At 44.1% G+C, this 24,491-nt stretch overlaps 1 protein-coding gene across 1 annotated transcript in view; it reads right to left on the reverse strand.

The window, feature by feature from the left end:
* Positions 1-24,491, reverse strand: part of camta1a (calmodulin binding transcription activator 1a) — a 274,592-nt gene that overhangs the window by 147,024 nt on the left and 103,077 nt on the right. Inside the window, exon 4 of the mRNA XM_051424831.1 lies at positions 5,822-5,889. Coding sequence (XP_051280791.1) covers positions 5,822-5,889 — 68 coding nt within the window. The remainder of the gene's footprint in view (positions 1-5,821; positions 5,890-24,491) is intronic.

Raw genomic sequence — 24,491 nt, forward strand, 5'->3', positions numbered from 1 at the left:
TTCTGTGCTCCTTTTAAAAGCTATACAGCCACACAGGTAAAAACATGCACTACACTTCAATGTCTATTAGGGACACATAATAAAAAAAGGATTAATTCCTAAAACTGATCCTGCCCTTTTTGGCCTTCAGCAGCAGTCCTGCTGAGTGTAGAGGGAATAAAGACGATAAAGCTAGATGATGTTCTATGTTCTATTGAATAGTCTCCGGTGGGCAAGCTGGCCTGGGTAATATACAGCAGCTGGGATGAGAACTAACATATATCTAGTCCCCTGTCCATTTCCACTAGCCTCAGGCTCAGGCTGCTTCCCTGGGCTCGGCTCGGGCATTACTTTAGAGGACAGACAAACAAGAGGCACTATTAAGTTGGCTAGGAGTCTGAGGCCCAGGCACTCGGCCCAGCACTAGCTGTAATCTATTGACCGTTTGCATTCTCCCTCCCATGCCCCAAAACCACAGGACTTTTCTCTATCTGTCAGTTGAATCCATTGCTCACCTCCCTCCATCTCTATCTGCTGTTTACCCACTCTATTTTTCTCTTTTTTCTCTTCCTCGCTCTATGTCAGCTCAATCCCCCTCTATTCCATCTTTCTCCTGCTCTTTCGTCTGTTTGCGTAAATCCTCTCCCCCCTCACTCCTTCTGCTCCTCACCCTATCCATCACTATTCCTCCCATCTCCATCTCGTCCGTCCCCTTCTCTTATCGACATGTTTCCATTTTCTAAACTGCTCTCGCTCCATCATATTCACTCCTTCTTCGATGGCCATTTTTCATTTTCTCTCTTTCACTCACTCTTACCTCATGTTCTCTGGGTTCACCTCACTCCTGTCCTCTCTGCTTTCCCTGGTGGGCTTTATTTCACCCAGCCCACAAGGCCCCAGGTGGGCATAGCTGTCCTTGTCAGGGCTGTTGACTGGGTGGAAGCAGCGTGGGACAGTGTCCTCCAGGGCCCGACAGAATGGGGCAGCCAGGGGAGAAGTGTCACTATGCAGCAAACTAAACTTTTACTCATGATGAGTTGGGATAAAACAACAAAAGAGAAGAAGGACAAGCAGAGGAAAAAGATGAAGGAGATCACACTAGTTCACCTCACCAAACAGTCTCTGCACATTTACTTGACATGTTGGCTTTTTTCATAACTCTGGCTTGATTCAGTGCCATATGTCTTACTGTCTTCGTTTCAATGTGATCTTATCTAAGACCTCTTTATCTTTTATGCCTTTGTTTCTGTATGGTCCCTCTTTCTTTGTACTTTTCCCTCTCTTTCTCTTTCTCTTTCCCTCTCTCTCTCTCTCTCTCTCTCTCTCTCTCTCTCTCTCTCTCTCTCTCTCTCTCTCTCTCTCCTGCTGCTCCTGTCCTTTTCCACTCTCCTCTGAAACTCTGCCAGCCAACGAGTGCCACAAAGCATTAGGACCAAACACTATCAGACGCCCTTCTCAGGCACATCCTACACATCAGCCCCCACCCCCAGTTACACACACACACACACACACACACATACACAGAGAGCCCAGCACTTCCTCACACCATGTGCCAGACTAGGTGACAGAAACAGAGTTTACACATAGGCCTAGGGAGGTCTTATTCACAGTGGCAGACTCACCCAGATACTACCTCTCTTATAAAAAAGACACACACATAGTATACACAAGCCCTCTATTTTTAATTCAAAACGCATCCACACAGTTTCCCTAGTAATTACACACACACATGGCATCTGAATACGTTCATAAATGCCTGCATATGTTCATCCACAATGCATCTTTCAAATGCGTAGTCACACTCTCTCAGTTCGCAGGCATACTGTGTGCATACGCAAGAGTACATTTACGTATGTATCCACGTAAACACAATCCCCTCTATCTATTTCTCTCTGACTCACACACAGCCACACACACACACACACACACACACACACAGAGACACACATTATCATATACACAGAGATATCTGCACAAATTCACAGCTCCATACACAATAGCAAACACTATACACAATAGCAAACAAACAGTCATTAGTAGATTTCAGGCTGCCTCTCAGTTCTGCTTTACTCTGTTGTTGGTGTGCCCGCGCCTCTGGGGTGGCGCCGCTGCTGTAGGTTTTAATAAAAGCATTGTCTTTGGAAGCTGTCTAAAGGGACTCGGTTTCATTTTGGAGTGCTGCTGCTGCTGTTGCTGTGAATGTGGGAGGAGAGAGGGCTATTGCGCTGGGACGTGGGGGCGGCTAGGTTCAGTGTCATTGCGGGGCCCTCCAAGGACTGGTGCTTATTGTTTGATAGCTTCAATACAATGCGTGTATGTGTGTGTATGTGTGTGTGTTCTGTGGTCATGTAAGCACACGTGTAAATTTCTGTGTTCCAAAATTGTGCAGAAGTCGAAGCAAATGGCTGACACAGCCCACCCCTTCAACTTTCCAACAGCTGTAACAAGTCTACTATATGTTTGTATTTTATGCAAGACAGGAGATTACACAAATAAACACACACACACATACAGAGCGATCTGGATGACAGGCGTAGAGGCACTCTCTCTGTTGTTTTGAGACGGGCTGCTGTTAACCAGTCCTATAAAACAAACAGTGGAGAAAAGAAACACTTTGTGCGACTGATCCACTCATGAAACCGTGTGCCATTTAGGCGATGCTCAAGATAACGAGCTATCTCTATACGACACACAGGTGTCCATTAGCTCTTTGGGCTGACCAATCTGTGACACCCTCTAGTCAACAGTTTCTCCATCTGTCAGCATACAAACACCTCTGAAAAAGCCCCTCAAGGAGGCATTTGTGTCATTTATGATGGACAGCGAATGTCTGCTCTCAACAGGAGCACAATGTAATGCCCATGATGAGGTCAAATCAAATGTTATTGTCTAGATTTGGAACCACAATGTTTCTGTGCCTTCCCTCTGTTTTCACTCTCCTCCCACAGGCACCTTCACATCCCATCAGTTGAAGCAACATGGACAAATCTTTAAAAAGAAAAAAAGGAAAAGTATGGCTATATCTGGGAGGATGTAGGAGAGGAAAATCCTAATTGTCCCTTTAAGTGTGTTCCCTCCTGTGGAGTGAAGGTGCGGGGTAACGGCCATCTTAAATCACAGTCTGGCCACGGCCTTCATTAAAGCCATAATGCCAGGCTCTCCCTTTAATGGAAATGGAAGCCAGCGAGGCTGTGGGTGTAAATTAAAGTGTAAGGCCCGAGTAGGGAAAGATTTCCCCAGCTCTGACAGGTGCGGCCTGAATTAGCTGTAGTGCTGTTCAAGCAGTCAGTGGGAGAACACTGGTATTGATTTTAAGCACTGTTGCACTTCCTATCTGAAAGGGAATGTGTATTACTAGAGCTAGGCACATCAATCACTCAGCATTCCACCACTCTCCCCTGGCACGCTTCAGATTTTGAAATGATAAACAAACAGAAACAGACCCAAACAAAAGAGAGCACCGGCTGTACTGTTACTGTATGGCCCTGGCTGATGTGCACAAGTAATAGTGTAGTAAAATACATCTGTGGATGCATGTAATTGGTCCACTTCATCTCATCTTCCTTGTGTTGACAGGATGCCATCTCTATTCAGGGCATGTCCTGCATCGCGTGTCACCTTGGTCAAACAGCAAGCGTCAGCTCCTTGAGGTCTGGCTGTAGCCCACTCCCATGTTTACGACCTGCATGTGTCAGAGTTGTTACATGCATGCGGTGCAGCCATGCAGCGCATTGCCTCCCTGTGTATGACCCTGCTGCTTATCTTTGCCTCTCATCATGCCCCGCTGACCCTGTCTACAGGCACTGGCAGGGGAAGAATTAGCCTACTTAGCCTATTCCCCATAGGGGTCAACCCACACACAGACACGCAGGCAGCACACCCACAATCAGATGCACAACCATCCACAAGCACCTGAAGATGTGTGATGACAAATGATAAGGCAACACATAACCACAGGTGTCCCAAGTTTGACCTTTCACCCATGACCTTGAGCAGAGAGCTTTTCATATAGAGGCCAGCCATCAATCAGCTCCCATCAATCACACATATACGCCGTACCCTTTCACTCCCCCCAACCTTTCCTGGCCCCAACATCCATCACGATGCTCTACCCTTTCACTGACATCTGGGAAAACACAAACACTTCACAACCTCTCTCTCTGCCTCTCTCGTCCAGAAACACACACATATAGTAAATGCACACATCTTGTCTTTCAATGATGGCTCCTCTATAACATGGCATGTGTTATGTTGTGTTGTCAGGTGATGTGCAGGTGTACACTAGGGGCTGCTCCCTGGTGACATGTTTGCTGAGATATCAGCACCTGCACTGAGAGATGACATCGGGTTGAAATCCCTAAGCACACTGGCAGCTGAGACCACTGCATAACAGACAGCCAGTGGTGACAGACTGTGGCCATGAGCATCCTGAGGACCATTTGGCTAGAAAGCCACTGGATCAAAAGTCTCTCACATCTCACACAAGTGTCATTTTTATGTTGTCTTTGACATTTCTAATGCTTTTGCACCCTTCGCAGCCTTTTCTTTTTATTTCTAACCCTTTTATATTTGTTCCATACTACAGCAAGACACCAGCTCTTATATGTTCTAGAGAGATTAAAAAAGGTGAGTCTCATGTTTCAAACATGCCTGACATTGGTTTAATTTTTGGGGAACTGGAGAGTAGATGCTTGGGGAGTAGGGGACATTCTTGATAAAAGACAGGTGAGCTCAGTGCTCTTTTTGCCCAAGTGCCATAATTACACCAGAGAACGTATTCTAATTGGCAGTGTCTTTATGCAGAACTATTATCAATGTCCCTCCGAGGCAGGGGAAGAGAAGAGGAGTGGGGAGAGGGACGTGAGGAATGGGTTCTATGTCAATGAGCCCAGGGTCCATTTACACATGGATGAGAACTGCTAATAATGCCAGCATAGCCAGTCCAGCTCTCAGAAAAAGAGAAACCAAGGTTTACCATATTGAACTGATTCCAAATGCATGAAAATGTAAAGTCCAGTAAAGGGAACATTGTGTTAGCAGATGTATTTTCTGTAGCAGTGAAATGATTGTGTGGTCTGACAGTGAACAGTAAAATCCGAGACAGGCCAGGGGTGTCAATCCTAGAGCTGTCCAACATGAAAAGATTAGCCAAAGCTACTCAAACAAAGAGCTGTTCACTATTGTCAAATACTATCACAAAGTCACATGCATTATTAATTATTATACTACATAGATATAATATATAATTACATCAAAGCCAGTGCTGCCACAAAATACATTTTGCTGACATAAAATTTCAGTACAGTTTTCCGAAAAGCCAAGGAGAGTGTGTTCCTTATTTGCAAACTGGTCCTTTATGCATCTGCATACATTAACAAAATAAATTAACTGCAATGCTGGCACCCCTGTTATATTTCAAATATTACAGTAAGCTCTTGGCATTTTGTTCCACATGTGGGTGTAACGTCTGACCCAGACGAACACCCCCAGCTTCCACAGTGTTATTAGTTGAGTGGTGAATATGCAGACAGATAGGAACACATTAACATACCATTCAAAGCATGTTAATTGGCTTGCTAAAAGGCAATTATTAGTCAATATTAATATTCTATCATTTATCTGCAAACTGTAAACTTTTCTGAATAGCCATCAGCAGCCTGTAATATTAAACATCCTACACTGAACTTGAAGGAAGCAGCAAGATGTGCATAAGGGGAATGGTCTTGAGGAAAAAAATATGTAAAACTAAAAATGGAAATTTTGGCTCCCTGAATGAAATACTTTTAGGGCTATGAATCTTTAACTTATGTTTTAAAAGAGGGCAGGAGTGTAATTTTCTTACCTTGTTTTAGGGGATGTTGTTAGCCATTCTTCATGCTTTTCAAATGTTATCAAGTAAGCTGCGATCTCCTGTGAAAAAGAGAAGAGAGGAGAGAGGAAGGGAGTGAGGCTTAGATATGTCATCTTTAATCACTGTTCTCTTGTGTTTGTAATACATCGGTGAGACTGCTTCATTGATATTCAGACAGTCTAACCAGCAGCACAAACACAGGAAAGACGGAAACAGGGGCATTGCCAGGGAGCTCAGGCAGGTAAATGGAGACTGGTAAAAGTAAAGTGAAAGACAGAAGTGGAATGCGGCTGAGGTCAGATCATCTTCTGAGACCATCTTTGTTACGAAAGCTTTGATCAAGTTCTCCTCTGAGGACATCAAGGTGCTCTCAGAAAGATTGACATCTCTGTGTTGGAGAGTGAGCAGCTTTTAACATTTTTGGTCCGATCCTCCCCCAAATCCCTTTGATCTGCCCTTGACACTCCTCTATGGATCAATCCACTCTTTAACCTTTGAATAATAATTACACGCCAGTCTCACAATATTGACATGCGTGTGTACTGCTACTTCAGAAAAAGGCTGTAGATCCTCTGGAGTTAGTTGTATACAAAGAGATGTTACAGACGCTGACGTAAAAAAAAAAAGCCCAAACTGCCACTGGTATAAATAGAGATACTTCAAACACTTTCATGTTTCCCATGCTTGCCCTGCCTACTGCATCAGTCTGAGTGTAAGGGGGAACACGCTAGACCATACCCGGCCATTTTCTCACCAAACTAATGGGCAGAAATAAAAGCACTTTGGATGCTGGTAGACAACCTAATGATTACCAGCGACAGCCAGCAATTCACTCTTCAGCAAGAACATTTGTCAGCTTCTCAGACTGTTAGAGAGATCTAGACACACAGGGACAGACCTGCTGCCATCGTCCACACAAATATCTTTTTAGTTTCTAAGGATGTGCACCCCTCCTCATGCTGAAGTGTCAACAGACCTTTAAGTGTGAATATGGTGTTCAAATATTGTTTTCTTTTGTATGTGAGGCTTGAGTTTGAAAAAAGCCTCCTCCGGGGCTTTACGTTATCCACATGGGGCAATAACGTATCCAAAAAACACCAGCTTTCTCTACAAATACTGAGTTTTTTTTTTTTTTGGACTATGTACTTCTTCCTTTTCTCTTTGCTTGCACACACACTCTAAAGTATGCATCACTGCAAGAAGGCTCCCATTGGCTCATCAAGGCTGTCACAAGTGTGACCTGGCATAGAGACACAGCACACTGGCGATAGCCCATAGGGAGGCTGCAGGGCACTGTGGTGTGAGGGGTTCCCAGACTGGCAGGGGTCCCAACAGAGAGGGGGGTGGTAGCATGACTGGCACCCTTGCCTCCAGGTGCAGGCTGGGAGATAATGCTGCGTTGATTAACTTCCTGTTCTCCTGCCATAATGACCGGAGGCAGTGAAGTCATGGCAAGATGGAGTCTTGAATTAAGAAAAAGATAGAAGGAAGCTGTCCTGCTCCTCTCCTTTATAACTTCTAATATACAACAGAAAGAAAAACAATAAATTAGTGAAATGTTCACAGGGAAAGATAAAAAATAATGCTGCACTGCTAGGGTCACAATACAGATACTTTTCTGCATACATTTGTAAGTAAATTAGGCTAACACGGCAGTGATTAGATTAATCCTCGCTATTCTGTGTTCATTTTGGGAGGGATAAACGTCAGCGGGAAGCTCCTTCAGTGACCTCTGTGCCTGTTAGCACATAGCCCGTTCCATCACGTTTGTCTTTAAAATACAGCCACAGCCCCAGCCTCAGTGGCAGAGGATGAAATAGGGGGCCGCACGGTCTCGTACTTAGCAAAATAAAAAAATAGAAGTGAGCCTCTACCTCTGGCTCTTTGCACACCCCTCCCTCTCTGAACAGATGCCAGGGATTATTCCAACCCCCCGACCAACCATAAAGGTGCAATAATCTTATGGTGAGGAAACAAACAAAAACAGACGTGCAGCCATTAAACAGCTGCAAAGAGACAAAGTTTGCATGGGCGGCATAATGAGAGGCTAGCGTACGTTCAGGTTGAGCAAACACGCTTGCGGGTTAGTGCAAGTGAGGTGGAGGGGGAAGCGGGCAAGCGGTGTGCTGAACACTGATGGTGCATCAAAGTCAAACCAGCAGCTGTCAATGGGCTCTGGACTCTATCTGCTGACCTCAGTGCCTCTGGCCTGCTCTCCGTCACTGGGGAAATATTCAGAAGAGGCTCTTTGTACACATAGCTCCTACCTCACTCTACCTCTTAGGTTAGAATCCTGCTTGAGCAAAGCTGTTTGTACTTCCTTCCTTTATGCCTCAGCTTCCCCACTGACATGATCCTTGCTAGGGTTTTATCTCCAGGTGCTGCTGAAATATACTGTACCAGTAAGGGCTGTATTCCTCCAGCTTAAATTGAAGCAAACTCCAAACTTCCAAGCCTGATCTAAATAAATAACAATCAGCACAAGCTGGCAGTGAACCAGAGCGTGAGTATGAGCAATACCTTCTCTAATTGACACGGTGGTTGCAAAAAACGGGCCTTTCATTTAACAGGGGAAAGAACAACCCGGAGCTGTTTGTTGTAACTCAGCCATCTCATTTGTTTCTTTTGTCTCTGTAAAAGCTGTGACACACTGTTAGCAAAGGGGGCCGCCCCAGAACATGACGGAGCAGTCTAGCAGTTTCAGGGCTGATGGAGATGGAGAGCTGAGAGTGTTTCTGTGTGTATTTCTGTCTACCGTGTTACAATCAGAGGGCCTGATTACTGGTTACCTGTCTGGGCCTGGCACGTTATTAACATGCTCTTCAGGAGGTGTCACTCCTGTACTCATCAGTGTGTCTCCCCTCTAGTTCTCTATTCTCATAGCCTCCGTATACACCTTCTCCAATCTCTCACTCACTCTCATTTTTTCCCCTTTCCCATAACCGCTGAGGTGAAAAGGAAAGCCACCATAAGAAAATTTTCATTTTGAGATGACTGGCTTTTACTGTCTCGCCTTTCAAATGATATTTTCACTCTAGAGGTACAACATTTTCTCCAGAGAGAATCAGCTTTTGAAATGTCTACCTATTTGAAATTGGAGATGACACTAACATATTCATCCCATTTCACTTCTTTGCACCAAGGAAGAGGGATGTGGAAGCCGGAGCAGTAAACTCAAATAACCACTATCTGTCCCGTATTATTTCACTATTATATTGATTGTCTCAATATGAGTTGTAATGACAAATTAGGAGCAACTGTCTGTAGACCTGATCAGTTGGATTTGATTAGACTCTCACCCTTTCTTATGGCACAAAAATCAGTCGAACTTGATGCCAGTGTTTGATGAAGATATTCCATTGTAGATTCACTGTCCCGGAATCACCTGAGGCTATATTGTTTTGCTGTTCTCTCTGATTCTCTCTCACTAGCAACTTTGATTTATGGGAATAAAAGAGAGGCGTTGAGAGGACCAACACTCCAGCATTTGGATGACAGACCTGATCACTTGAAACAACTGTCGCTGTTCCATTAGAAGGAGAGATAGGGGTCTTTTGGCATTATCTCAGGACGCATCAGACACCTGTCTCTATACACCATCCATAATGTCTCTCCTCTCCTACTGCATCCACGATGCATTTGAGCTGACAGAAAATGAGAGGTTGGAACGATTCAGAACCGAGAGGACAAAACTCTGATGCACAATCCCTTCTGTGCCACCCCCTATTAAAACACCAACACTTACATCATTGTCTGAGAATTTAATCTTAGTTTTTAAACCCCCAATTTACTACACACATTATGTAAAAACATAGAGTAATGAGTCATTCTTTGTGAGCTCGTTTAAAACCAGACTTCATCACCCAAAAAAGGGATTCAACAATTACAGCATATGTTTGTCCATTACAGTATTATTCCAGTTATACTGGTGCTCTAGTGACACTAATGAAAAGGCACTTAATGAATAGATGTATTAGAAACTAACTTTAGCAACAGTATTGATTGCAGTAAAAGCTTGAGCTAATGAAATGAATATGAGAGAGCAGGAAGATGCGAAAGAATAGATTGAACAAAGTCTGGTTAGAGAGAAGAGCACAGCGCCTCCAGCCTGCCTCGTGGTGAAGTCTGGGGAATGCATCCTCAAAGCTTTGACCTTGCCCTGCACTTGAAAGCAGGAAGTGGATGAGAGGGGGCCAAGAAGGGATACGGTGAGAGGAGCCCTCCCTGATGACCTGGGTTTTGCTGTGGGGAGGCAGGTCATCTGATATTTCCTCCAGGGCAGCCCAGGAAACCAACCTGCCCAGGGCTGGGCACAAATGGACTGGCGGGGATTTGGGGGAGTGGGGGTGGTGAAGGGGTTTGCTGAGGCTTCAGGCTATCACAAGATTACACCAGAAAAAATTCAAATGTAATTAGACACAGAAGAGATAGAGACTGGCACTAAAGGGATGGAAGGAGGGTGGGTGAGTTACTGAAAAGGAAGAGGATAATCAAAAAGGAGAGAGGAGGAACAAAGTTTAAAGTTTTTTTCCCATGACAATGATAAATGCATTTAAAACAGGAGAAGCGTGAAGGTATGGTGATTAAAAAAGAGCGCTTCGGTTCGATTCTGCAAGCAAAAGCGCCTTTGCTGAATCATTTTGGGTTTTTTGTTTATACTTCATGAATTCTTAATGCACTAGCAATAATGTATCACACACTGTATCTATGTAATCTCATATGGCCATATTACTCTTTTAAGCTGGGGAAAGTAGTGAGGTAGAGTGAATCTATTCTAGCAAGCCGTAACCTCCAGCTAGCCTTTAAGATTGTTTGAGCACGGCTCATAATAGGATGCAGTGGAACTGCTATCAAGGCGGTTGGTCAGGACAGAGGAAAAGAAAGAAAGTGAGATGGGTGAGACAGAAACAGAGACATTGGAGAGTGAGAGAGTTGAGAAAGTGAAAGTAAGCAACAATAGAGTATGCTGTTGACAGCTGCACTAGGCATCTGTTGAAGAGGACTGAGGCTGTTCTATGAGTCCCTGTGCTGGGTTAAAAAGATGCCCTCTCCAGCATACTGCTCGTTAGGACCTGCATGGTGCTTCCCAGGGATACCCATTCTAAAAAGGAAGGGTGGAAGTCACTCTGTTGCTCCAATAGAGTTGTTCTGCTCTACCTTACCCACAACCACAAACCATCCTTGTGTTTGGCTCTGATGTACCAGCTCAATTCAAAAACAGAAAATGCATCATCATGGCTGAACAAAATTCTGTGAGCTCAGTAAAATGCAAGTTCACGCATCACACCCAGCATAGCTGTTCAGCACACATTTACCTTTACCACAAAGGCTTTACCATATGTTTAAAACACACCTCAAGCAATTTTGTTCTGTTTCTCCATCTACCTCTCTGTGTACCTCCTCAGCTCCTGTGGTTCAGCTCTCTCTTGCCATACAAGAGCTGGGAAGAGCAAGACAAGCCATCCACTGCCCTACATTATACATAGTTCTGGGATCAATTTGGCATTGATCCTGGATAGCTTAGATGTTTTCCAGTAGTTGGTCAATGCCTCTTTTCACATTTCTGCTTGGAATGCTGGTCATAAGACTGTACTGAAAAAGGAAGCATTCTCCTGGGGAACCTCCTCTTGCTCCTCAATGCTGCATGTCTCCCTGCTCCCACAATCAATGTTACCCACAGTAGCTGCTCCGCCAGCACTCTCCTTTCTGTTTACAATATCACTTCTATCACATTATATACCGACATAGATGCCCCCCATCCCCAAATTAGAGAATATCTTTAGGAAGAAAGGTGTTTCATCCTTGCAGTAGCATTTCAGAGACCTACAGAATCCATGCTAAGGTGCATTGAAACTATTCCATACCAAGACACTTCCTGTTTGCTTTTTGTTCAATTTGTCATCCATATGTGTATTGTAAAGACAGAAAGATCAGCAACCAATGAAACATCTAGCTTGTTCAGTAGGCCTATACTACAATTCTTAAAGTTTGTCAGCTTGAAGAGACAGTAAAATGCAAAAACAATTAAATACAGATCCAGGCACAATACTAAAGCTCCAATTAGACAAATACAGCAGCAGTGCAGCAGAAGAAAAGTTACTTAATTAGGATTAGCTACAGTAGCTTTATCAATTAACTGAGTTAACCACTTGCTAAAACAGAAGTCACATTTTTTGAGGGACAGTGTGTGACTGATGAGACACAGAAGAAATATATTTTAATTAATATTCCTAAATTGCAACTTAATTTCACAAAAAAAACATTTTGTTTATTTATTTACTAAATTAACATAATTAAAATTTAACTAATATCATAATCACACAAAATATATTAATTAATTTAATTTTCTCTTCCTTCCCAGTTTTGATTCCCACTGCTCTGCTCGGCCAGCTATGGCTCCACTAATGGGTCTAATAAAGATTTTATAGTGACAGACTGAAGTGAGAAATTATTTCTGGTAATAAACTGTATAGTATTTGTCATGTCATGTTTATATTTGTGAAAAAAGGTATTCATACAATTTTGCTATCTCACACAAAATATAGGCACATACAAAGCTGTATAGAAATCTTATTACTGTTTTTTTGAGTGCACTCTGTGCCCATGACTGTGTGTGAGGGGGTAGAATACTCCGTCTCCCTTCTCACCCCCTCTGCCTCAAAATGAGAAGCTGTAGCCATATGCTGAAGGGAAAACAGGACAGACAGAAAGACAGAGAGACCAGGAAGAGGAAGCTGGCATGAAGCAGGATTGTTTTGGCTTCGGTGCCATGGCTGCTGTCTCGTATGTTCATTGAGAGGATGTAATTATTTGGCCTTGAAGGACTACAATGGTCAGCTGCTGACTCCCACACTGTAACAACACACCTGTGCATCACATCCGGTTTTTCTATGGATTTATGTAGTACTTGTGTCTATGATAGAACTGAACAGGAGATAGTGAAGCAGTAGCAAAGACAAAAAGATGAGAGAAGGAGGAAAATGGAGAGATTGGTGTAGAACTAAGCACAAAAACCTGGAGGACTCAGGAGAAGCGATTATGTGGGAATGAATCTACAGCATGTGGTGTGTTAGGGATACACTGAATGAGAATTGGACATAAAGTTGACTGAGATGAAATACATCCATCTTTGTCAGCCATAATTAGGCAGCATGGTGACCCTGTGGTTGTTTCTATGGATGTGTATGTGCCTGCTGATGTAAAGCCCATATGGGACCTCCTACTGCTGTACCCTTGAGAGATGTGTCTTGTGTAATGATTCTATTACACCTCTCTTCTTCTATTTCTCCCTCCCTCTCTTTCCCTCGGGCTCTAACTTCTGGCAAGACTTTAAGACGTGTTGGAGCCTCTGCGGAAATATAGAGCACTACATTAGTAAACAGGGCAAAAAATGTGTATGTGTGTGCACACGGACACATTGCGGTGCGCTGCAAGGCGCGGCGGGAAGCGGCCAGGTTCACTTCCTGGCACCCCGTGGATGTCTGACCTCTGGCGTCCACGCTGCACGTCCTCTTCATCATCTATGCAGCAGGATGTCTGTTCCCCCCTGCTGACAGCCCAACCAAGGAGAACGGAGAGTGGCGGAGCCTCCATGATGCTGACCTTACCCGAGCCCCACTGCAGAGACTCCAGGCTGTTACCCCACTCTGCTGCTGAACTTTTCTCCCCCTCAAACCCAACTTCTGTCCACCAAAAGAGGGAAAAAGCCTGCAGGAGCAGTCAAAGTTACTAGATGAGGTGGTTCGCTCTGTGTCTCCTCTCTCTCTAATTCTTTACTGTACATCTTCTACTTGACAGATGCTCTTGTTTTGGAAGACAGCAGATATTGAAAGTGCCATGTCAGACTGTACCGCCAACAGCCGCCAGGTCTGTTTGACTCCTAATATAATTCCATAATTTGATATAGAGTGCAGACATAAATGCTACATTTGTTGCCTTCTTATGCTTTGTGTGAGAAAGATATTGCAGTGCAAATCCACAGAGAGGGCATTAAATGTCATCTAAATATAATTGAGGTGTGATTTCTCTCTGTGGAGACATTGTAACAATCTAAGTACTATATCCTCAAATATCACCCAAATTTTCTCAAAAGTCAAGGAGCGATGGTATCATGCATAAATGAAGTGACAGTGGAAACTAGAAGGTCACCATTCACTTCATATCAATCAACTGATGTCAGCTTTCATTTTAAGGCTCCTGCAGGACCTATCCAAAAGGGGAGGAGAGAGACTCCTCCGTATTCCTCGAAAGGCACAAATGAGCAGAGTTCTGTCTCATGTGAGCCTGAAAGCCTATTTATTTCAGGCTCCAGAATCAATTAATGCCAGCATTATTCTCTGAATTCCACTATTCAGTGCAGCCAAATGACTGGGGCACCCTAGCATGAAACCAATTTCTAACTTTCAATCCGAGACACACCCCAGAACCACCTACAGGTCTTCCTTCAAAATTAGAGCTATCTTTGACCATTGAGTAATGCATGTGTGCCTGTGAGCATGTGGTGCAAATATGTGTGTGTGTGTGTGTGTGTGTGTGTGTGTGTGTGTGTGTGCGCTTGCATAAGTAGGATGCTGCACTGAGAATATGTGTAGTTATGTAAAGTGTATAGTGTTCAGTTCAACCTGTTCTCAATATGCAGTTATAGTGCGGAGCTGTTAAATACAAAAATGCAAAATGTTCTGACAGGAGAACAAATTGTGACACACAAACTAAAGTCTGTTCACCATGTTAAAGGCAGGAAGGGAAGAGGCGGAGGAGAGGCAGGAGGAGGAGGTGGAAGTGGACAGAAAGCGGCAAAGAAACAGATTGAAGAAGAGGCAGATTATGTGTTAAAGGGCAAAATGTTATGTCTTTAATCGACTACAGTATATGTCATGAAAAGAAACAGGATGAAATATTGAGCCCACACTGTCCATACACAGAGAGCGACACACTCACACACACTCTAGAGACAGAGAGAAAAGACATGAAGACAAGACAAGTCGGAAAATTCACCAAAGGGATGGCCAGATCTCCAGCTCAGGCCAATTAGCCAGTAGAAACTCTTTTTTCCCCAACTACTCGTCAGCATGAAAGGATCACCCTTTGTCTGTCAGACTCATGCCTTTATCCTCTTTTGCTACTTCCTGTACACAATCTGTACAGCACACACACACACACACACACACACACACACACACACACACACACACACACACACACACACCCTTTTAATTCTTACATGAACAAGTTACATTCCTGCAACTCCCTTTTCTGTTCCTGTCATTTCTCTGTACGCCTGTCAGAACACATGTGCAGGCAGAACACAAACACACACACACACACACACACACACACACACACACACACACATATATATGGACACTGACTGTACATGCAGGCACACAAACAATATCAGTCAAATCCTCACATGAACTGTTCTCATTTTATCTCCTCTCAGCTCCTGCCATCTCGCTGACTGATGTGATTGTTAGTTCTGGAGGAGGGCTCTCTTTAATTGAAGTGGGTGTGAGTGCATGTGTGTGCATGTGTGTCAGTGTGTATAACTATCTGTCCAGAGCATCGCCTGGCCATGGCTGGTATTGTTTGGCCTATCAGACAAGCTGTCAAGTGCTCTCTCTCTCTCTCTCCCCCCCCTCTCTCTTGGCTCTCTGCCGCTTTGTGTTCATGTTACAATAACGGGAATGTTGGACTGTGAAGGTCAGACGCCTGAAGTCAAACCAGCTTGCTGGTATGCATGTTTTGTCTACCAACAACAGACCCCAACACCAGACATCTATGTAACACTAACCATCCACATGAGCTACAGTCAATGACCACTCAACACCAGCAATCATCATGTTCAAGGTCATTTTGACCAAACTGAAGATACAAAATACTGAAGTGCAGCTGTATAGTTTTCACTCACACTTTTTTTTCACTGAGCTAACTTTTCCTCAACTTTTCTGCCTCTATCTGCATACTCCCATCTGCCTTGTGTGCATTATCAGTCTCACATCTCTCCCCTCTAAAAGTTTGGCCCGTTGAGAGGGGAGGCGCAGGCTGCTCTTTGTGAAGGCTGCTCTCTGCAGACTGTAGGGAATCGATCAGCCAGACGCTCCAATGGCCTGCTCCTTTGTGAGCCCAGTCTGGCTCTGTGCAGCTCTCCTCTGTTTATCTCCCTCACGTCGCTCGCTGGCTACATGCTCTTAATTAAACATGCCGCACGGCTATTAATTGTCAACCAGATTCAATTTGTTCCCAGGGCAGGCTGTGAATGGGCCTCTCCTCTCAGAACAAAGGTGTCCGAACAGCCATGTCAGAGTTGAACAAAAGGCCCAAGGCATCACTTCTATCTCCCACAGCCTGAGCTGCTACAGCTTGCAGGCAGCCATTGAATGAGGTGTTATCCCGGCGGGTTTCCAGGCAGGTTTTCAAGAGATGTTCAGAGTAAACTGTCTTGTACTTAGCCACACCATCTTTTCTTCACCCATGACATTTGGGCAGAAACACGCACTCCATCAAAATTTAGCTGCTACACCTTTGCAAACTGTAATAATGCTTTTACCTGCACAAATACCCATTCGGTAAAATACTCTAAATCTGCCTCATTTTTTAGTCTTGTTAGGTTGTTTTTTTTATTTTACATGGGAACTCTTTTGACAAATTGTGAAAACAAATAAATAAATAAGCTAGTGACTGCTAAGATGAATCTGGGAGTAAGCAGCTGCCAAGGCATAATATAATTCATGGCCATGCATCAATGTTACTGGAGACTGCTCCAGCACCCAGCCAGAACCCACAGAGCCAGGTGCCAACACATCCATCCCCTTGCAATTCCCTCATCCGTCCCACCTCTCAGTCACTCCAGCCATCGCCCCAATCAATGCTTACCTCCCAAAAACCTAAAGCTCTGGGCCCCAGCTGGTGCCAAGGAGGCCTGGCTGGTTCCATTGTGTCACTGCCTAAACCCCTTTACAATACAACGATAAACCTGCCCCCTCTGTGCCTCCTAAGTCACACACAGGACAGATGCCAAACCCAGAGCTGTCCATATACACTCACATAGAGACCTCTTAACCACAGGGCCCCCAAAGAACTGACACAGTGAAACAATACTGCATGTATTGGGAATCCAATTTTAATGCGCAAAACTTATCTACCTATATTCTAAGTAAAAAAAGAAAGAAAAACAAACATTTACAAATGTATCATGTAGATAAACAAAAGCAGTATTGTAGTATAGAATAAATTGTGTAGAAAGCCTTGTTCAAACACTGCATTGTGGAATTTTTAATGAGAGTTAGGCGAAGGTGCTGTAGCATATAGAAAGAGAAGATCTTTTCCCCAGTGTGCTTCTGTGCCTGCCTTTTCAGCAATCCCAATATTTTGCTGCTGGTGAACTCACTGAGCAGTTGAGGAATTACTTATTTAAAAGATAAGGTTTCCTCTGTTGTCAGCAAAAACCGCCTCTTGTCCATAACGGGAGAGAACCAATGCAGTGTGAAATCAAAGGTCACCCAGAGACAAATAGCACTAACAGGCGAGAGCATGGGTGACAAACGCTCCCTCTCTGTGCTCACCAAATTAATTAAGAGTGGAGATTCAACATGGCATCTCCAACACAAAGGAGAACAAGCAGCCTTGTTGTTGTTTCAGCAAGGCTTTTAAGAGAACAAACACACTCGCCTTTTCTCTATTGTAATCAAAGCATGTTTACCTCCGTCTCTCAAATGACTCTTTCATTGAATGTTTTATATGGCAGCTTTGAGAAGTCATTGATCTCAATCTAGGGCCCAAGATGCCTCCGTTGAGCTTGCGTCAGCCACACAGCTCAGCCTGCCTTCAGCCCAGGATCCTAGGGGCACTGCATTAAACACCTTACTCCAGGCAGCCTGCTAATCCACAGCATTCGCAGGTGTCTCTGTCTGGCCGTGACCACAAGATAAGCCCCAGCCTGAAGGAAACAGCAGCGAGCAATAGACACAAAGTGCACATTTGAGTGTGTCTTTGCATCCGGTCCACAGTCAGTCACCCAGTTGAGGAGATGGGCTGAAAACAGCAGGTCTGAGCCCAAGCCTGGATAATGACACCTCATCTGGGAACAGCTAGCGAGAAACATCTGCATCCCCTTATCTCTGCAATGGCTGCACTGTCGAAACGACACGGCGATCATTTACTGGATTACCCTACAGTAAGCTGCTGCCTGATGTTCTTTCACAGATCAGTGTAGTGGAAATGTTTATACAGAGCGAGCTGGGACGAGAAAGTCGTCTCAATGTCTTAGATAAGCATGAAAAACCAGCATGCCGGCCTCAGGCACGGATCGCAGTGCACTCACCTAGCATTGATCCCAGTCACAATGTCAGTCAACCAATGGAGGACCAGAATGTTTAATAAGCTGGAGTTTAATCTGTTCAGAAAGTAATGATGGGAAGTTTGAATGTTGACTGGGATCATTGTACTCAATCCATTCAACAAGTTTTTAAATACTAGCAAAACACTTATCTGAATACAGTCAAGGGCTTGAGCCAGGAGGATGAATATAATTTTGTGAAATGCTGAATGATCTCATTTTGGGCCAATTAATTCCACGAGAAAATAGTTGATTCCAGACAGAAAGCTTGTGAGAAATAAAAGTTTAGTTAATTAGATTTACTATCAAGGGCAGTTAGTTATCGCTACATATCCTACAAATATATTGCATTTCTAAATGTTTAATTTATATTGCATTAACAAGGGGTCTATGCCCTTCATGATGAATATGGGATGTGGAGCATAGCACTAAGTCAGAATGTACCAATCACATTTAAGGTCATGTTCGGCTGTAGCTTTTGGCCTTTTAATGGTCATTTATTGTTCATCAAGTGTATGTGTGTGTGTGTGTGTTTGTGTGTGTGTGTGTGTGTGTGTGTGTGTGTGTGTGTGTGTGTGTGTGTGTGTGTGTGTGTGTGTGTGTGTGTGTGTGTGTGTGAATGCTTGCAGGGGTCTATGTGTGTGCCTTATGTGAGCTCTCCCCCCAGCGGGGGGCAGCACCACCCTGGCCTTACTGCCTCCACCCACTCATCCATCCCACGTCTTGTCTAATTAAACATCGTTAACATTCATCCCAAGGTCTTATGCAGATGAGCACAGAGGGAATGTGGTGCACTGCGCAATAAGAAAACAACTTGGGGGGTGGCAGAGAGGTGAGCACAGGGATGAGAAGGGGTTGTATCCGAATTGAGACGTGTATGGATATCTCCGATTTGACCTCATTCATCAATTAATTACCACCATTAGTAGGAGGTGATGTGGAACCAAAGCTGAAATCACTGCACCGTGGCGTCTCCGCCACCAGTTTGTTGACTGTGTGCATGCGGGCATATGTGTATGACAGACAGGCACCCATTAAGCACTGAGCCAGGTACGTTTAAGTGTGTCTATGTGTATGTGTACCTACAATATGACCAAAAAGGCAGACAGATAGACAAACTGATGGGCTTCCAGCCAAGCACTGCCATCGGTGTCTCCTCAACAGAGCTGTGATCACAGCGCAGTCCTGTCATGTGGCTGTCACTCTATCACTCACAGTCACACACACACACACACACACACCACACCATCACACCATACCACGCTGCAGCCACACTAACGCCTGAGACTGTATGCTTCCATCTATAAAGACACTCTGTTCCTTTGTAGCTTGAGGTGTAATTTGAAAAGCTGAATCTCACCCTTTTTGTACACCAGGGACAATATCAGTGAGGTAACCTGATGTGCACAGAAAACAAAAAATCAATAGGTAAACAATTTTTAACAGAGTCTATGTGAGACTTCATCAGAATACCTAGAAGTGATGGAGGTTATGAGTGTGTCAGCAATCTTGTGTAAAGATCCCAAGTCAGTTCATTTTCTCTGATAGCTATTTTTCACAAATTGTGAGAGCACCAGCAAACATTTCAGGTATTCAAATACAACATAAAAGCCATAAAGCTGGCATTAGCTTTGCATTCATTGTACAAAGATCTCCAACAGGGGTATGTGTGAGCAGGTGCATTCGTCAGAAACTGAGACAAGGTTTGTGAACTAGCCTTGGCATCAATGGCAACTTGCAGTATTTAATCCAGGATGCTAAAATAGGTTTAAGAGGCTGTGGTAGCTGTTATGGTCTGAGAGAGTGACTGCCAGGGCAGTGGGGCGGGTGTGGCAGCAAGGCTGTGAGTTATGCGCGTCGCACATGGACTCATATTTTTGAGGCCAGGCTGACGGTTGGCCATGCACGGCAGCACAGCACAGCACTTCCTAAGATCCTGTTTGTAACTGTCTGTGGAACAAGAGCCCGAGGGAGGAGACTGCTTAAACTCACTCACCTTCACCGCCGGCCTCAGATCCATCTTTGTGCACGGCATGCATCCTACATACACTTATGCACACATGCACTAAGAACCAACTACACACGCGAAAAATACACACACACACGTGTCACACAAGCTGTGTGCAAACATAGCACAGGGTCAGCACACCACATGTGGGCCTTTGCAAAAATAAAGAGTCCCCCTCAAAGGACCAGTGTCAAATAGGCATGCATGAAAAAGCACAGAAAGCACTTTGCCCCGCATACATATCTGATGCACGACAGCCAAGGTCAGTCCAAATCCTCTCCCTATCGGCGGCCACTTGAATCACCTTCAAGGATCAACAACTTTCATATGGTGCTTTGCGAGTCTCTTCCATAAACATGTTATGCTACTTGAGTTTCAGCTAGTCTAACTGAGTGATAAGCTCATTGTGGGCTCGTCAACAGTGCCGTAGCTCAAGCTAGGAGAAGGGGGCGCTGTGTAGACAGTCAAGTACTGGCAGTGAGCGTGAGCAGGCGGGCTCAGGAAACGATGATGAAGTGCAGCATTAGTGCGGTGATTAACTCCTTCTCCCGCTCTTCCTCTCGTTCAGTCCCATTTCCTCCCACTGCTGGCCGGGAAGGGAGCCTCTGATCAGTGTGTGTGAGATTCCCTTGACACATCGTCCATCTGTGTGTGTGAGCTGGTAAGCCAGCAGGCCTTCTTCACCAACATGCTGTTGGGCTCCCTCTTCAATGTCTCTCCATTACAAACCTTTCCTCTCAGGCTCTCCAAACAGCGCTGAAAGTTTCATGAGATGGTGCTCCATTTGGCATGACATGATGTCAACATGCTATGGAGGATAACTGTGTAAAACAACCACTTGGATATATGTGCCATACAAATGTATTGATATAAATTTTACATGGGAGTGAAAGCAATCTTGCCATCTCCAAATCATATCATTCATTCTCTTTTTCCGCTGTCTACGATGTACAACCTGTGAAATACTGTGCTGCTGCGATCTGTTCAGGTTAGTGTATGCTTCAAAGAAGAACACCATCCTGAACCTCCCTGAAGAAAAGTCATGATTCTTCACAGCGCAATGTCACCAAGCTGGACTTTTCAACAATTCACCAACACTGTTATTTGAAGAAAATGTCAATTGTAAATTAAAATGCTCATTGATGATAACAATCACTATTACAACTACATTTTAAGTGTGTTAGACTTGGTGTATAGCGTTGATCCACACTCTGTCAACACTTGAACCCATTTCTAAAAAAAAGTATTTTTCCCTTGTTTTAAAATTACATTTGAATATGGAAATCTATGAGCCCATGTTGCTTGTTAAGATGGACTTCTTTGCAGAGGCACACAGAATAACAGAGGGGGAGAGACTGGTCCAGTTTCTACAGCCCTTTCCAAGCAGCGATCAGAGGGCCAGGTGGCTGTGGCAAATGACCTGCACTCAATGGTGCAGTAATAGCTTCACCTCTTCACCAGAGAGGCTATTCTGTGATCACATAGCCCCCACTCATATCAGATTGCATCACCAGCCGCCAAGCAGGGAAGTCCTTTTTTTCCTCACAGGTGCACAGAAAAAAAACAAGCCCAGTGGAAACCCAGCAAGCTAAAACACAGAATGAGTCAGACTGTTATTAGCAAGTCTGCAGAAGCAGACTCCTCTAGATGACAATAACTGGGGCTTCTAATATTCTGCCGTGTGAACCAATTTCACCCTCATTACCCAAAATGCTTTTGTTAGTAAACTATTTGTTATTTTGTGTAGACCCAGATGCATGTATTTTTATATTTATTAGAAGAAAATGTACAAACTGTATCACTTATTGTGTAGTTAATACATTTTGCGGAGGTCCAGCCAGCTTGCATACCTCAAACAATCTCAAATGTTTCAGCCCTCTCCACGTGTAAGAGTGTCTTTGAACACATAATAAGGGTCAAAGATTCTCTCAGGCATGGCCTTTTGGGAAGAGGGTTGTGCTACTGAACATGTCTCGCAGACAGACACTCTTCAGACATCCCTCTGATATGCAGATTGAGAATAATGCCCCATGGACTGAGCACGATGTGCAGCTCTTGTTAAGCATTCAATAACATTCTGACGCAATTCACTGCCAAAATAAACTTCCTCTCTGTCATTCCAACATAATTCAAAACTTCTTATCATTTCAAGACTGCTGCAAAGAGGATAAAACCCATGGAAGAGAGGCACTCTTTCACACAGACTGGCAGTCAACCTAAATAACAGCAGCATTTATAATGTTTTGAAGATTTTGTAGACTTTCACCTGTAATAACCATCAGTAATAAGTGTCTTTCGGTAAAGGTGATTCTCACAGTGGGATGTGTATCTCCTCTTGTCTCTACTTATCTCCTGTGCCCTTATAAATTCTCAACAATTACATGCCAAGGCTCTTTTTTTTCCAAGAGTAGAAATTACAGCTGTCTCCTCTCCTCTCTCTCATCCTGGCATCACTCATCTATTATTCAGTTTTTAATTTGGCTATTTGAGGTTTGTTCCCTCGTTTGGCGACAAGTAAGCCTCTGCTAAACAGGCACCTTATCCATTACACTAAATCTAGCACACAGCAGACAGCATTCTGGAATTGACCATTAGAGAGGTTATTGATATAACCACCATTCCCTCTCGTCATTATCCCTCTAATTCATCCGTAATTGTATAGCAGCTTTTTGGAGTTATTCTCACCTTGGATGCAGAAGGAAAGCATCTTCACTTTTTGAAACATATCCATGTTTGGATAGTTTACGCAAAAACCTATCCATCAAATTATGGAGGGGCAGTATTCAGTCTAGGCAAAGCCAAGTCTCCATTGTGGCCATTTTGTTCAAGAGCTTTTGTGTTTATGACAAAAGTTTCCAAATTGCAGTCGGCTTTCACTCAGGGTACCCTCGCACTTCTGGTCATCGTTACAGGGAGATAGGCCTTTCTGACTGATCTTCAGACTCCTATAATCATATGCAATTGTGGTAAAGTGAAAAGAAAGACATGGCTCTTTGCTGGGATCTATGGCTCATTGTATCTTATGTGTCACACGAGCCAAGGATCAATAGCACTCAATAGTCTATTAATAGGCAAGTCTTGGCTCTGTTCAGACTACAGCACCAGTCTGTCCACTAGACCAGGCCATGAAAAGAAGAGGGTGCAATAGAAACCAATCCTCGCTTTTCTGTTAACAGTGAAAGCCTCTTAATCATCTCAGTTTCCCATTGACTTACCCCTCCGTGCTTCTCTCCCTCTCACCGAAGGCCTATCTTAGAGGGGATAGTTAACCGACCCCCACCTCCCCTCCTTGCCACAGAGAAGATGACTCTGTCTATTGAGGAGTTTGGAAGTGAGGTCAAGGAGGTTTTTTTTCAGTTGCACTGCAACATAATTCCAGTCTGGAATGACACATTTGGGTAATAGCTCAAAATATCCTATGTTCAGTTGTACCCGTGTAGAACCCTGCATTATCTTGATCATTCAAATTAAAACTGAGTGATTTTTTTATGAAAAAGACCCCTCTCCACTTTCAGTTCTGATGGTAATAAGCTGCCCTGTAACAGGAGTGCTTACTGACAGGCACTTGGACAAGTACAAGAGCATCTTCATCTTAAGTGTAAGTGATCTGCCTAATAGACCATAGTATGTAGTTATCTGATAGAGACAGTCACCAAAATCAGACTCCAGTCGCTCACTCATGCAGGCAATCAAAGGACACCTGAGTAATATAAAACAAATATTGCTATCGATCTGCAGTCTTTAATTTCCTCCCACCTCTAATAATGTTGAAACCCAAATAGAGCTTCGGGCCTTCCACTATTTACCATCTTGCACAGATTACCGCATCAATTCTGGTCGAAGAAGATCTATTGATGAATTCCTTTGTGTTTGTTTAAGCCTGTTATTTTGTCGAGTACCTTTATTAAATACTGCTCTCCGTTTACTTCACTTCAAATAAATATACTGTATACTTTGCCCTCGCCTCTGTTGATTTCATGCCTGTAGTATTGCTGTATGTGCTGTTTGATTGAAAGAATATGAGGGGAGGAATGAGGGAGGCAGTCACTAAATAGGATGATCGGATATTCTTCTTTCTTCTCCTTTTCCCCTCTGGTTCTTCCACCACCTCAGGCTCAGCCAGTAGGGGATGTAACTAGGAAGGGGAGGTGGTCAGCATCACATGATCTCCCCTCGATAGTTGAGCACCGCCCCCCTTTTGCGGGACGGGGGCTGTCACATTCGTCTTTGTCATGGCGCGGCGTGCCACCCATTCATCAGGCCTGCCAGCAATGGCATCCCTTTCCTCTGTGTGCCCGGAGACTGGGCACGTCTGGGCC

Source organism: Dicentrarchus labrax, unplaced genomic scaffold, assembly GCF_905237075.1.
Source record: "Dicentrarchus labrax unplaced genomic scaffold, dlabrax2021, whole genome shotgun sequence".
Taxonomy (NCBI): Eukaryota; Metazoa; Chordata; class Actinopteri; family Moronidae; genus Dicentrarchus; species Dicentrarchus labrax.